At 49.7% G+C, this 13,534-nt stretch overlaps 1 protein-coding gene across 1 annotated transcript; it reads right to left on the reverse strand.

The window, feature by feature from the left end:
• Nucleotides 1-632: 632 nt before the first annotated feature.
• On the reverse strand, nt 633-12,381 carry LOC136305387 (apoptotic chromatin condensation inducer in the nucleus-like). The gene is made up of 10 exons (XM_066208631.1): nt 12,369-12,381; nt 11,389-11,507; nt 9,389-9,601; nt 8,971-9,250; nt 8,476-8,609; nt 6,909-7,016; nt 5,098-5,205; nt 3,033-3,438; nt 2,369-2,472; nt 633-996 (listed from the first exon to the last, which is right to left on the reverse strand). Exons 1-10 carry the CDS (start codon nt 12,379-12,381, stop codon nt 727-729), a joined length of 1,755 nt encoding a protein of 584 aa, XP_066064728.1. The 3' UTR covers nt 633-726.
• Nucleotides 12,382-13,534: the final 1,153 nt, after the last annotated feature.

Genomic DNA, 13,534 nt, shown 5'->3' on the forward strand with positions numbered 1-13,534 from the left:
AATCCCCACATTTTTCACCCAAATTTCCACTTTTTTTGAACCCAAATTCCCACATTTTTTCCCACTCAAATCCCCGCATTTTCCCCCCAAATCTCCACTTTTTCCCCCCCAAACTTTCACTTTTTTTTCCCCCCGATTTCCACTTTTTCCCCCCAAATTTCCACATTTTCCAACCCAAATCCCCACATTTTCCACCCAAACTTCCACTTTTTTTGAACCCAAATTCCCACATTTTCCCCCCAAATCTCCACTTTTTCCCCCCCAAAACTTCCACTTTTTTCCCTCCCGATTTCCACTTTTTTCCCCCCAAATTTCTGCATTTTCCGACCCAAATCTCCACTTTTTCCACCCGCATTTCCCCTTTTCTCAAATTTCAACTTCCCTTGACCCCCAATTCCCACATTTTCCCCCCCAAATCTCCACTTTTTTTTTTAACCTCAAATCCCCACATTTTTCCTCCGAATCTCCATTTTTCCCCCCCAAATTTCCATTTTTTTTTCCGACCCAAATCTCCGCTTTTTTTCCCCCAAAATTCCCATTTTTCCCCCCAAACTCCCCCCGCCAAAAAAAAAAAAACAACCCTCCACTATTTTTTTTTCTTTTTTTTTGTGTTTTTCCGCTTTTTATTCCCGTTTTTCGCCAAGACGGAACAAAAAAAAAAACAACAAAAAAAAACTGAACGAAACTTTTTTGTTTTCGGGCCGAAAAACCCGAATTTCGGGTCCCTCAACGGCGCCCCCTGCTGGGCGGGCTGCGGCTGCGGCTCCGCCTCTTCCGGGAGCCGCCGGGGGGCGCCCTCTGCCCGGCCCCGCCCCCTCGGTCCGACCGCGAGTGGGCGGGGCCCGAGCCCGAGGAAACCCCGCCCCCGGAAGCGCCGCCCCCGGAAGCGCCGGCCCCGCCCCCTTGGCGCTGCCGTTGCTCCTCCTCTTCCTGTTCCTTCCGGCGCCGCTCCCGCTCCCGCGCCCGCGCCGCCCGCTCCGCCTGCTTCTGCAGCAGCTGCGCATGCAAATTTATGCTAATCAGGGCGTGGTCAGGCTCAGGAAAACGAGATTTCGGGGGGTTTTAACCAGAAAAAAGAAAAAATTCGGGTTTTTTTGGGGTTTTTTTTGTTTGTTTGTTTTACGTCAGTTTTGCCGCTTTTCGAGGGTTTCGTCGCGAAATTCCCGGGTTTTTTAATCCCGAATTTCGCCCGTTTTTGGGAGCGAGTTTATCGATTTTTGAACGAAAAAAATTTAAAGGATTTGGTCCCCGGAATTCCCTTTTTTTTTTTTACTGATTTTTGAATAAAAATTTACGGGATTTCGCCCCAAAATTCCCGATTTTTAAATGGATTTTTGAATAAAAAATTTAAAGGATTTCTCCCCAAAATTCCCAGTTGTTTTACTGGTTTTTGAACGAAAAAAATTTAAAGGATTTGTCCCCGAAATTCCCAGTTTTTTAATAGATTTTTGGACTAAAATTTACAGGATTTCACCCCAAAATTCCCGTTTTTTAAAACTGATTCTTGAACAAAAAAATTTTAAACAATTCGTCCCCAAAATTTGAAATTTTTTTACTGATTTTTGAACAGAAAAAATTTAAAGGATTTGTCTCTGAAATTCCCGGATTTCGAATGGATTTTTTAACAAAAATTTACAGGATTTGTGACCAAAACTCCCAATTTTTTTTAAACCCAAATTTAGAAAAATTTCCCACAAAATTCCTCGATTTTCACACTGCCCGCTCCCACAGCAGATGGGTATGCAAATTTATGCTAATTCGGGTGTGGTCAAGCTGGGCTCTCATTGGGGGGAAGGAGATTTAGGAGTTTGGGGTTTTTTATCTGGGAAAAAAATCGGGTTTTTTCCACCAATTTTGTATCAAATTTAAAAAATTTTCCCCCAAATATCCCAGTTTTTTAACTCCAAATTTTCCCCCTCGAAATCCCGATTTTTTACCCAAAAATCCAAATTTTTTACTACAAATTTTTCTAAAAAACCCAAATTTTTTTACCCAAAACTCCCACTTTTTTAACTCCAAATTTTTCCAAAAAAGATCCCGATTTTTACCCCAAAAACCCCATTTTTAACCCCAAATTCTCCCCTAATAATCCCATATTTTTAACTCAAAATTTCTCCAAAAAAATCCCAATTTTGCCCCCAAAATTCCCCCAAATATCCAAAATTTTACCCGAAATTTTCCCCAAAAAATCCCCAATTTTCCACCCAAAAATCTGAGTTCTTCAACTCCAGATTTTTCCCAAAAAAATCCCAATTTTTCACCCAAAAATCCACATTTTTTAACTCCAAATTTTTCCGAATTTCCCGATTTTTTCCCCCCAACACCCCCCAAGCTCCTCCCCCCTACGCAAACGTATGCAAATGAGCACCTGGGAGTCGGTGAGCGGAAGCCAATAGATGCAGGGCGCGGCCTTGGTCTTGCGGAACAGATCGTCCAATAGCTTGGCCGGCGGCTCCTCGGGGGGCTTCTCTGCTGGGCGGGGCCGGGCACGCCCTCAGGGACACGCCCACCGCTTCCAAAGCCACGCCCACTCCCCTGCCCACCTCCTACACCACGCCCCTCAATCAATAAACAGGATCCCATTAAATTTAGCCACGCCCACTTTGCGTTAAGCCACGCCCGCAGCATTCTAAAGATGGCCGCCCCTCTACAGGCCACGCCCACCAGCTATTCTCATCTCAGGCCACGCCCACTTCTTGTTAAATGGGCTTGAGCTGGGCTTCGGCCACGCCCACTGTGGTCCAAACGAGGCGGGCTCATCGCAGGCCACGCCCTTTGCAATGTGGACACGCCCCTCCCTCTTAAGCCACGCCCATCTTTTGTTTTTAAATAAGCTTCAACAAGGCAGCTGGCCACGCCCACTTCTGCATGAGAATGCCGGTGAGGATACAGGCCACGCCCACCCCCGAAGACTCCACCCCAACCGTTATGCTCGTCGTTAAGCCCCTCCCACTCCCTTTAAACACCCAAAAAGCCCCTCCCAGTCCAAGCCACGCCCCTTTTTCCTTTAAACCCCGCCCCCTGTCACTCACCTTTCCTCTCGGGCCTGGCCTCCCTCTGGCCCCGCCCCTTCTCCTTGTCCCCGCCCCCCGGCTGGGGCGGGCCGCGTGTCCTCTGGCCCCGCCCCTCGCCGGGGCGCGCGGGGGCGTGTCCGGCGTTGGCCCCGCCCCCGGGGGGGCGCGTCCCCGAGGAGGGGGCGGGGCTTTTCCCCCGGTCCCACTCGCGCTGTTCCCGTGCCCGTTCCCGCCGGGAGCGCTCCCGCTCGCGCTCCGCCCACTGCCAGGGCTCCGCCCCCCGGGGGGCGTGGCCGGGCGGGGACACGCCCCCCTGCAGGCCGGCGGGGGGCGGAGCGGCGGGAAAAGGCGGGGAGGGGCGTGGCCCCAAAGGGGCGGGGCTGGAGGAGGGGGGAGGGGGGAGGAGCCCCCGGTGGAAATCCAGCTGGGGGAGGGGAGAGATCTGTGACCTTTGACCTCGGAGTGACCCCTGACCCCCCCTCCGGTGACCTCGGAGTGACCCCTGACCCCTGAGCGACCCAAGACCTCAAAAAACTCCCCCGAAAATCGCAGAATTCCCCAAAATTTCCCCAAATTTTTGGAATTTTTCCCAAAATCCCCTTTCCCCCAAGTTCCCCGAAAAACCCTTAAAAACCCCCCAAAAATTCCATTTCCCCCCGTAAACCTCAAAAACTTCCCCGAATCGTCCCCAGTTTTCCCCAAATTTTCCCCAAATTTCCCAAATTTTTCCCCAAATTCTTTTTTCCCTCGAAATCCCCCATGAACCCTTAAAACCCCCGAAAAATTCCATTTTCTTCCCCCAAAACCCCAAAATTTTTCCCCAAATTTCCCCCAAATTTTCCCCAAAATCCCCCAAATTTTCCCAAAATTTTCCCCAAAGTTTTCCCAAATCTTCCCCAAAATTCCCCAAATTTTCCCCAAAATTTCCCCAAAATTCCCCCCAAATTTTGCCCAAAATTTCTCTAAATCTTCCCCAAAATGCGTCAGTTTCCCAAATTTTCCCCAAAGTTTTCCCCAAATTTTCCCCAAAATTTCCCCCAAATTTTCCCAAATCTTTCCCAAAATTTCCCCAAATCTTCCCCAAAATTCCCTAATTTTTCCCCAAAATTTCCCAAATTTCCCCCAAATTCCCCCAAATTCCCCCAAAATTTCCCAAAATTTCCCCAAATTTCCCACAAATTTTCCCCAATTTCCCCCAAATTCCCCCAAAATTCCCCAAATTTTCCCCAAATTTCCCCCAAAATCCCCAAATTTCCCCCAAATTTCCCCAAATCTCCCCCAAATTCCCCCAAATTTTCCTCAAAGTTCCCCAAATTTTCCCCAGAATTCCCCAAATTTCCCTCAAATTTCCCAAATTTCCCCCCAAATCTCCCCCAAATTTCCCCAAATTTTCCCCAAAATTTCCCCCAAATTTCCCCCAGTTTCCCCAAAATTCCCCAAATTTTCCCGTAAAATTTCCCCAATTTCCCCCAAAATTTTCCCAAATTTTCCCCAAATTTCCCCCAAATTCCCCCAAAATTTCCCAAATTTTCCCCAAATTTCCCCCAAAATCCCCAAATTTCCCCCCAAATCCCCCAAATTTTCCCCAAATTTTCCCCAAAGTTCCCCAAATTTTCCCCAGAATTCCCCAAATTTCCCTCAAATTTCCCAAATTTGCCCCCAAATCTCCCCCAAATCTCCCCCAAATTTTCCCCAAAATTTCCCCCAAAGTTTCCCCAAAATTCCCCAAATTTTCCCGTAAAATTTCCCAAATTTCCCCCAAATTTTCCCAAATTTTCCCAAATTTCCCCCAAATTTCCCAAATTTTCCCCAAATTTCCCCAAATTTTCCACCAAATCCCCAAAATTTCCCCCAAATTTCCCTTAAATTTCCCCAAATTTTCCCCAAATCCCCCAAATTCCCCCAAATTTCCCCAAATTTTCCACCGAATCCCCGAAATTTCCCTCAAATTTACCAATTTTTCCCCAAATCCCCCAAAATTCCCCAAATTTCCCCCAAATCTCCCCAAATTTCCCCCAATTCCCCCCAAACCCCCGGAACTCCCCCCGGGCAGCCGGAAATCGCCGCGCCGCGCCGCGCCCACCTCCTCCTGCTGGGCGAAGTCGGCCGCCAGCACTTTGGGGTTGGACTGCGGCCACTTGACGCCGTGCAGCGCCTCCCGCGTGGCCACCGCCTCCTCCACCGAGCAATACTGCCGGCGGAAAAATCAGGAATTTGGGACGATTCCCGGGAAAAAAAAAAACACCCGGAGGGATTGCGCCCAAATTTGGGCGGTTTTTTTTTTTTTTGGAGTTTTCCGAACGAAATTTTCAAAATTTTTTTTCCCCCCCCGTTTTTCCATTTTTAAAAAGAATTTTTAAATCGTTTCCTAATGGGATCGGAAACGTTCCCGAGGAATTCCGGGAATTAATTGGGAAACGGGAGATTTTGGAATTTTTTTTGGGAGATTTCGAATGAAATAGAAAGAAAAATTCGAACGAATTAAAATTCATTCGTTTTAAGCAATTTTGGGGAAAATTTCGGGAGATTTCAGGAAAAAAAAAATCTGGAGGGGAATTCCAGAGTTTTTGGGCCGAATTTTGGGTGATTTTTGGGTGAAAACCCGGGGTTTTTGGGCCAATATTTTGGGTGGTTTTTTTGGTGAAATCTGCATGATTTTGGGTGTTTTCTTGGGCGAAATCCCGGGGTTTTGGGCCGATTTTTTGGGCGAAATCCCGGGGTTTTGGGCCGATTTTTTGGGTGAAATCCCGGCGGTTTTGGGCTGATTTTTTGGGTGAAATCCTGGTGGTTTTGGGCCGATTTTTTGGGTGAAATCCTGGTGGTTTTGGGCCGATTTTTTGGGTGAAATCCCGGGGTTTTTGGGCCGATTTTTTGGGTGTTTTTTGGGTGAATTCCTGGCGGTTTGGCGTGGTTTTTTTGGGGTGAAATCCTGGCGTTTTTGGGCCGATTTTTTGGGTGTTTTTTGGGGTGAAATCTGTGCAATTTTGGCTGTTTTTTTGGGGTGAAATCCCGGCGTTTTTGGGCCGATTTTTTGGGTGGTTTTTTTTGGGTGAAATCTGTGCGATTTTGGGCCGATTTTTTGGGTGAAATCCCGGGGTTTTCGGGCCGATTTTTTGGGTGAAATCCTGGCGGTTTTGGGCCGATTTTTTGGGTGAAATCCCGGGGTTTTTGGGCCGATTTTTTGGGTGTTTTTTGGGTGAATTCCTGGTAGTTCGGGGTGGTTTTTTTGGGGTGAAATCCCGGCGGTTTTGGGCCGATATTTTGGGTGTTTTTTGGGTGAAATCTGCGTGATTTTGGCTGGTTTTTTGGGTGAAATCCCGGCGGTTTTGGGCCGATATTTTGGGTGTTTTTTGGGTGAATTCCTGGTAGTTCGGGGTGGTTTTTTTGGGTGAAATCCCGGGGTTTTTGGGCCGATATTTTGGGTAGTTTTTTTGGTGAAATCTGCGTGATTTTGGGTGTTTTTTTGGGCGAAATCCCGGGGTTTTTGGGCCGATTTTTTGGGCGAAATCCCGGCGGTTTTGGGCTGATTTTTTGGGTGAAATCCTGGTGGTTTTGGGCCGATATTTTGGGTGGTTTTTTTAGTCAAATCTGTGCGATTTTGGGCCAATTTTTTGGGTGAAATCCCGAGGTTTTGGGGCCAATATTTTGGGTGGTTTGTTTGGTGAAATCTGCGTGATTTTGGGTGTTTTTTTGGGCGAAATCCCGGGGTTTTTGGGCCGATTTTTTGGGCGAAATCCCGGGGTTTTTGGGCCGATTTTTTGGGTGAATTCCCGGGGTTTTTGGGCCGATTTTTTGGGTGAAATCCCGGGGTTTTTGGGCTGATGTTTTGGGTGAATTCCGGGCGGTTTGGGGTGTTTTTTTGGGTGAAATCCCGGGGTTTTTGGGCGCCCTCACCGTGACAAAGCAGTGGGATTTGATGCGGTCGATCCAGAACCCGTCGTCCTTGAGGCGCCCGGTGCGGCCCAGCAGCTCCTTCAGCTGCCCCAGCGTGAAGGGACGCACCTGAAAACGACAAAAAACAGCCCAAAGTGACCCGAAACAGCCGGAAAACGACCCAAAAATGGCCGACGCAAAACCGGCCCAAAAATGCCTCAAAATCAGCCCAAAAAACGTCCCAAAAAAGGCTCAAAATGGTCCCAAAATTGATCCAATAATGGCTCAAAATGGCCCCAAAAATGATCCGAAAATGGCTCAAAATTGGCCCCAGAAATGACCCAAAAATGGCTCAAAATTGGCCCCAAAAATGGCTCAAAATCAGCCCAAAAAACGACTCAAAAATGGCTCAAAATTGGCCCCAAAAATGACCCAAAAATGGCTCAAAATCAGCCCAAAAAACGACCCAAAAAAGGCTCAAAAATGGCCCCAAAAATGATTCAAAAATGGCCCAAAAATGACCCCAAAAATGGTTCAAAATAGTCCCAAAATGACCCAAAAACGGCTCAAAAATGACCCAAAAATGATGCAAAAATGGCCCAAAAAATGGCCCCAAAAATGGCTCAAAATAGTCCCAAAATGACCCAAAAATGGCTCAAAATCAGCCCAAAAATGACCCAAAAATGGCTCAAAAACGACGCAAAAATGGCCCAAAAATGGCTCAAAAATGGTCCCAAAAATGACCAAAAATGACCGACATGTAGTTGGCCCAAAATGACCCAAAAATGACCCAAAATCAGCCCAAATAACGACTCAAAAATGGCTCAAAATGGACCCAGAAATGATCCAAAAATGGGTCAAAATGGGCCCAAAATTGGCCCCAAAAAACGGCCCTAAAATGACCCAAAAACTTTTCCCCGGAATTTCCCCCGAAAAAACCCCAAAAAGTAGCCAAAAATCGCCGAGATTTTCCCAAAATCCCCCCAATTTTTTCCCTCCCCTGAAACGACCAAATTTTGCCCCAAAATTCCCTAAATTTTACCCCCAAATTTTCCCCCAAATTCTCCAAATTTCCAAAATTGTTCCCCCAAATCCCCTAAATTTTTTCCCTCCCCCCAAAACGACGAAGTTTTCCCCCAAAATTCCTCAAACTTTTCCCCCAAATTCCCCGTATTTCCCCAAAATTCCCCAAATTTTCCTCAAAATTTCCCCCCAAAATCGCCAAATTTCCCAAATTTCCCCCCAAAATTCCCCGAATTATCCCTCAAAATCCCCAAACTTTTCCCACAAAATTCCCCAAATTTTCCCCCAAAATTTCCCCAAATCCCCCCCAAATTTTCCCCCAAAATTCCCGAAATTTTCCCCAAAGTTCCCCAAATTTTCCCCAAGTTTTCCTCAAAAGTTCCCCCCAAAATCGCCAAATTTCCCAAATTTCCCCCCAAATTTCCCCAATTTTCCCCCCAAATTCTCCGAAATTCCCAAAATTTCCCCCAAATTTCCCCAAATCTCCCCAAATTTCCCCCAGAATTCCCCGAATTCCCCCTGAACTTTCCCAGAGTTCCCCCCGGCGTTCCCACAATCCCCTCACCAGGTTGCAGAGGTGGACGATGGGGGAGGGGCGCTGGCGGGGGGGGGAGGGGCGCGGCGCCGCCCGCACCGGCTCGTCCAGGGGCGGCCGCCAGGGGGCGGCGCCCTGCTGCCGCCGGGGGGGCGGGGCCTCGCCTGGAACGGGGGCGTGGTCACCCACGACATCATCAAAACCCCCAAATTTTTCTCTCTTTTTTTTCACTCATTCTAACCCCGCCCACTGCAGTCAAGCCCCGCCCCCTTGCTTTAATCCAACCCCCAGCTACTTTAGCCACTCCCACTAACACTAAGCTCCTCCCCACCCCTTTCCAGCCCCACCCCTTCTCCTCCAAGCCCCGTCTCCATTAATTTTAAGCCCCTCCCCACCTTTCCTAAGCCCCTCCCCAATTCTTCCAGCCCCGCCCCAACATTTAATCCCCTCCCCCTCCCTTTAAACCCCTCCCATTTCACGCCACGCCCCCTTTATTTAAGACCCGCCCACTCCCTTGTCACTCACCTCCTTTCCCCTCCCCCTCTCCCGAGGGGGGCGTGGCTGCGGCCGGGGGAGGGGCGGGGCCGGGCGTGGCTCCTCCCCCCGCGGTGGCCGAGGTGGTGGTGGGGGCGGGGCCGGGCTGGGGGCGGGGCTGGCTTTGCCCCCGCCCCCCCACCCGCCGTGGCCCCGCCCCCTCCTCCCTCGTCGGACTCCTCCTCCTCCTCTTGCCCCTCCCCCCGCCCGTTCTCGCCCCCGGCCGGAACCACCTGGAAGGGGGAGGGGCTTGTGAGAAAAGGGGGCGGGGCTTGGGGAAGATGGGGAGGGGATGAAAGAGTGGGAGGGGCTAAACCAGGTGGGGGCGTGGCCAAATATGCGATTTTAATGAGGTGGGGGCGTGGTCACGGGGCGGGCGTGGTTGTTTCGGAGGCCACGCCCCCTTTACCTGCGTCACCGTCCGGCAGATCTTGAGCAGCGCCGGGGGGAGGGGCCCGGGGCTGGGGGCGGGGCCCGAGGCCACGCCTCCTCCGCGCTCAGCCCCCTCCCCCAGCTCCGGCTCCTCCCCCAGGGGTGGGGCGGGGCCGTCCCCTCCCCCAGCCTCGGGGGGCGTGTCCAGGAGCTCGGCCCCGCCCCCGGATCGGATCTCGGGGATCAGCCCCTGGGAAAAGGGAAAATATTTAAACTTATGTTAATTAAGTTTGAGGAGAAAAAGGGAAAACATTAAAATTCATGTTAATTAAATCTAGAGGAAAATGAGGAAATATTTAAATTTATGTTAATTAAGTTTGGGGGGAAATTTAAATCCAAATCTTTTAAAAAAAAAAAAATTCGAACTGGAATTTTTTAAAATTTGAGAAAAATAAAGTTTTGAAATCGCAGGAAAATTCAGGATTTGAGAGGAAATCGCAGAAAATTTGGGGGAAAAAAACGGGAATTTTGGGTGATGAAAATGAGGAAAAAACGGGAATTTTGAGTGGCAAAAATGGGGGAAAAAATGGGAATTTTTGGTGAAAAATTTGAGGAAAAAAAATCCTGAAATTTTTGGTGATGAAAATGGGGGAAAAAAATTGGGAATTTGGGGTGGCAAAAATGGGAATTTTGGGTGAGAAAAATGAGGAAAAAAAAGAGAATTTTTGGTGACGAAAATGAGAAAAAAAGGAGGGTATTTTAGGGGTACAAGATTGGGAAAAAAACGGGAATTTTTAGTGACGGAAATGGGAGAAAAATGGGAATTTTTGGGGCTCAAGATTCGAAAAAAAACAGGGAATTTTGCTGACGAAATCTGGGATAAAATCGGGAATTTCGGGCGACGAAAACGAGGAAAAAACGGGAATTTTGGGTGGCAAAAATGAAGAAAAAACCCGGAATTTTTGGTGATAAAAATGTGAATAAAATAGGAATCTTAGGGGTTCAAGATTGGAAAAAAACCAGGAATTTCAGGTGATGAAAATGAGGAAAAAACAGGAATTTTTGGTGATAAAAATGAGGAAAAAAAAAGAATTTTTGACAACGAAAATCGGCATAAAAACGGGGAAAAAAATGGGAATTCTGGGTGGCAATAATGAGGAAAAAACGGGAATTTTGGGGGGCTCAAGATCGGGAAAAAACCGGGAATTTCGTGTGATGAAAATGAAGAAAAAACAGGAATTTTTGAAAACGAAATTTGGGATAAAAACCGGAAATTTTTGGTGACAAAAATGGGGAAAAAAGAGGGAATTTTGGCTGGCAATAACCAGGAAAAAACGGGAATTTTTAGGGCTCAAAACTGGGGAAAAACTGGGAATTTCTGGCTATGAAAACGAGGAAAAAATGGGAGTTTTTGATAACGAAAATTTGGATAAAAACGGGAATTTTGGATGACAAAAAAAATGGGGAAAAAAATGGGAATTTTAGGTGGCAATAACGAGGAAAAAATGGGAATTTTTGGGGGCTCAAGATCGGGAAAAAAACGGGAATTTTGGGTGACGAAAATGGTGAAAAAAATGGGAATTTTGGGTGGCAATAACGAGGAAAAAACGGGAATTTTTAGGGCACAAAACTGGGGAAAAACTGGGAATTTCTGGCGATGAAAACGAGGAAAAAATGGGAGTTTTTGACAACGAAAATTGGCATAAAAACGGGAATTTTGGATGACAAAAACGGGGGAAAAAAATGGGAATTTTAGGTGGCAATACGAGGAAAAAATGGGAACTTTTAGGGGCTCAAGATCGGGAAAAAAACGGGAATTTTGGGTGACGAAAATGGTGAAAAAAATGGGAATTTTGGCTGGCAATAACGAGGAAAAAACGGGAATTTTTTGGGGGGCTCAAGATCGGGAAAAAACCGGGAATTCCTTCCCGACAAAACCGAGGGAAAAAAACACGACCGAAGGCGGGGATTGGTTGGTTTTTTTTTTTTCCCAGAATCCCCCGCGGGCCCCCGGCCACGCCCTCCCCGCCCGCTGACCTTGAGCGAGTCGGTGCTGATGCTGATCGAGGGTTTCTTGGGGGTCGTGGCGCCCCAGCGCCGCTTCCGGGGCCCGCCCGCGCTGGCCCCGCCCCCTTCCGCCTCCAGGCCGCCCCTGGCTGCCGATCGACGGACGCTAATTAACGCTAATTAAACCCCCTCCCCCCCCCCGGGGGGACGGCCATCGGGCCCCGCCCCCTCCGCCCCGTTTCCCACTCAAGCCCCGCCCCGGTTTTTCCAAAAAAAACGAAACAAAAAAAATTAATTAAAATAACGAAATTTGCGCATAAATTAACCCGTGGCCCCGCCCACAATCGGCTCAGACGGCCGCGTCAGCCTCTTCGCACTCCACGCGCCAATTAAGCATCATTTGCATACTTAGGCCCCGCCCGCTCGTAAAGCTGCGAAGCCCCACCCTCTTGTTAGCGAGGCCACGCCCACTCCCCCACCTAATTGAAGCCCCTCCCACTCATTAACTCCCAAAGCCCCACCCCCTTCCCCATCCGCATTCTAACATTTAAGCTCCTCCCACTCAAGCTCCTCCCACTCAAGCCCGAGCTTTCCCTCACTGAGCCACGCCCCTTTCCCGCCCTCATTTGCATACCCCACCCGCTCCTACTCCGCCCAAATTGTTTCCCGTGTAGGTCCCGCCCATTTCCTTCCAAGCCACGCCCCCTCCACCCCGACCCACTTTACTCCCCACGTTCCATATTAAACCACGCCCACCACGCCCCTAATTTACATATTAAAGCTCCTCCCACTCCCCACTGAATCCCTGTTTAAGCCCCGCCCTCTTTCCTATAAAACCGCACCTGTCCAAAAGAGCCCCGCCCCTCTCATTTCATGCCACGCCCCCTCCAGCCCAGCCCCATCAAACCCCACCTTTCTCCAGTAAACCACGCCCCCTAATTTCCATATACAAGCCCCACCCGCTCCCCTTAGTTTTACCTGTTTCAGCCCCGCCCCTTTTAGTAACACACCCCCTCCCGCCATGCCCCGCCCCTTCCCTGTTCCCCGCTTTGGCCACGCCCATTCCCCCCTCATTTCCATATTTAAACCCCACCCACTCCCCAAACGACTCCCACTTACAGCCCCGCCCCTTTCCCATCAAACCACGCCCCCTCCAGCCCCTCCCACTTTAACCTCCCCCTCTTTTCCATCAAACCACGCCCCCTTTTCCCCCACCCTCATTTCCATATTTAACCCCCCGAACCACTCCCGTTTATGGCCCCGCCCCTTTCCCCCATCAAACCCCGCCCCCCTTAGGCCCCGCCCACTCACACAGCACCGCAATCTTCCTCTTGAAGCCCCTGGGCGTGGCCTGAGGAGAGACGGGGGCGGGGCGGAGGGAGGGGCGAGGAGGGGGGGCGTGGCGTCAGCAAAAAAGGGGGCGTGGCCTGCGCCACCACCCCCTCATCACCGTCCCCTCCCCCGGCCACGCCCACCCTCCCATCCAAAAAAAAAAAAAAGCCCCTCCCACACTTCCATATTTGGCGTTTAGGGGGCGGAGACCTCCGGGTAAGGGGGCGTGTCCGGCGGCTGCCCCACAAGTGAAGCTCTGGGGGGGGTCGGGCTCCGCTCTCCGCCCCACAAGTGGGAGGTTTGGAGGGTTCAAAGTCCGTCCTCGGCCCCACAAGTGGGACTTGGGGGTCGCTGGGATCCGGCCGCGCCCCACAAGTGAAAGTCTGGGGCGACCAAAGTCCGTCCTCTGCCCCACAAGTGGGATTTGGGGGTGATCAAAGTCCATTTTCTGCCCCACAAGTGGGATTTGGGGTGATCAAAGTCCATTTTCTGCCCCACAAGTGGGATTTGGGGTGATCAAAGTCCGTCCTCTGCCCCACAAGTGGGATTTGGGGTGATCAAAGTCCATTTTCTGCCCCACAAGTGGATTTGGGGTGATCAAAGTCCGTCCTCTGCCCCACAAGTGGGATTTGGGGTGACCAAAGTCCGTTTTCTGCCCCATAAGTGAACTTGGGGGTCGCTGGAGTTTGTTCTCTGCCCCACAAGTGGGATTTGGGGTGACCAAAGTCCGTCCTCTGCCCCACAAGTGGGATTTGGGGTGATCAAAGTCCGTCCTCTGCCCCACAAGTGGGATTTGGGGTGATCAAAGTCCATTTTCTGCCCCACAAGTGGGATTTTGGGGATG

The sequence above is a fragment of the Chamaea fasciata genome, unplaced genomic scaffold (assembly GCF_029207755.1).
Source record: "Chamaea fasciata isolate MVZ Bird 193981 ecotype frontalis unplaced genomic scaffold, bChaFas1.0.hap1 SCAF_391, whole genome shotgun sequence".
NCBI lineage: Eukaryota > Metazoa > Chordata > Aves > Passeriformes > Sylviidae > Chamaea > Chamaea fasciata.

Coding starts and splice junctions, on each gene's coding strand:
- LOC136305387 (XM_066208631.1), bottom strand. Junction 3,439..5,097: donor ACTTCGCCCAGCAGGAGGAG/GTGGGCGCGGCG, acceptor CCCCTCCCCCAG/CTGGATTTCCACCGGGGGCT. Junction 2,473..3,032: donor GGCCAGGCCCGAGAGGAAAG/GTGAGTGACAGG, acceptor GGCCCCGCCCAG/CAGAGAAGCCCCCCGAGGAG.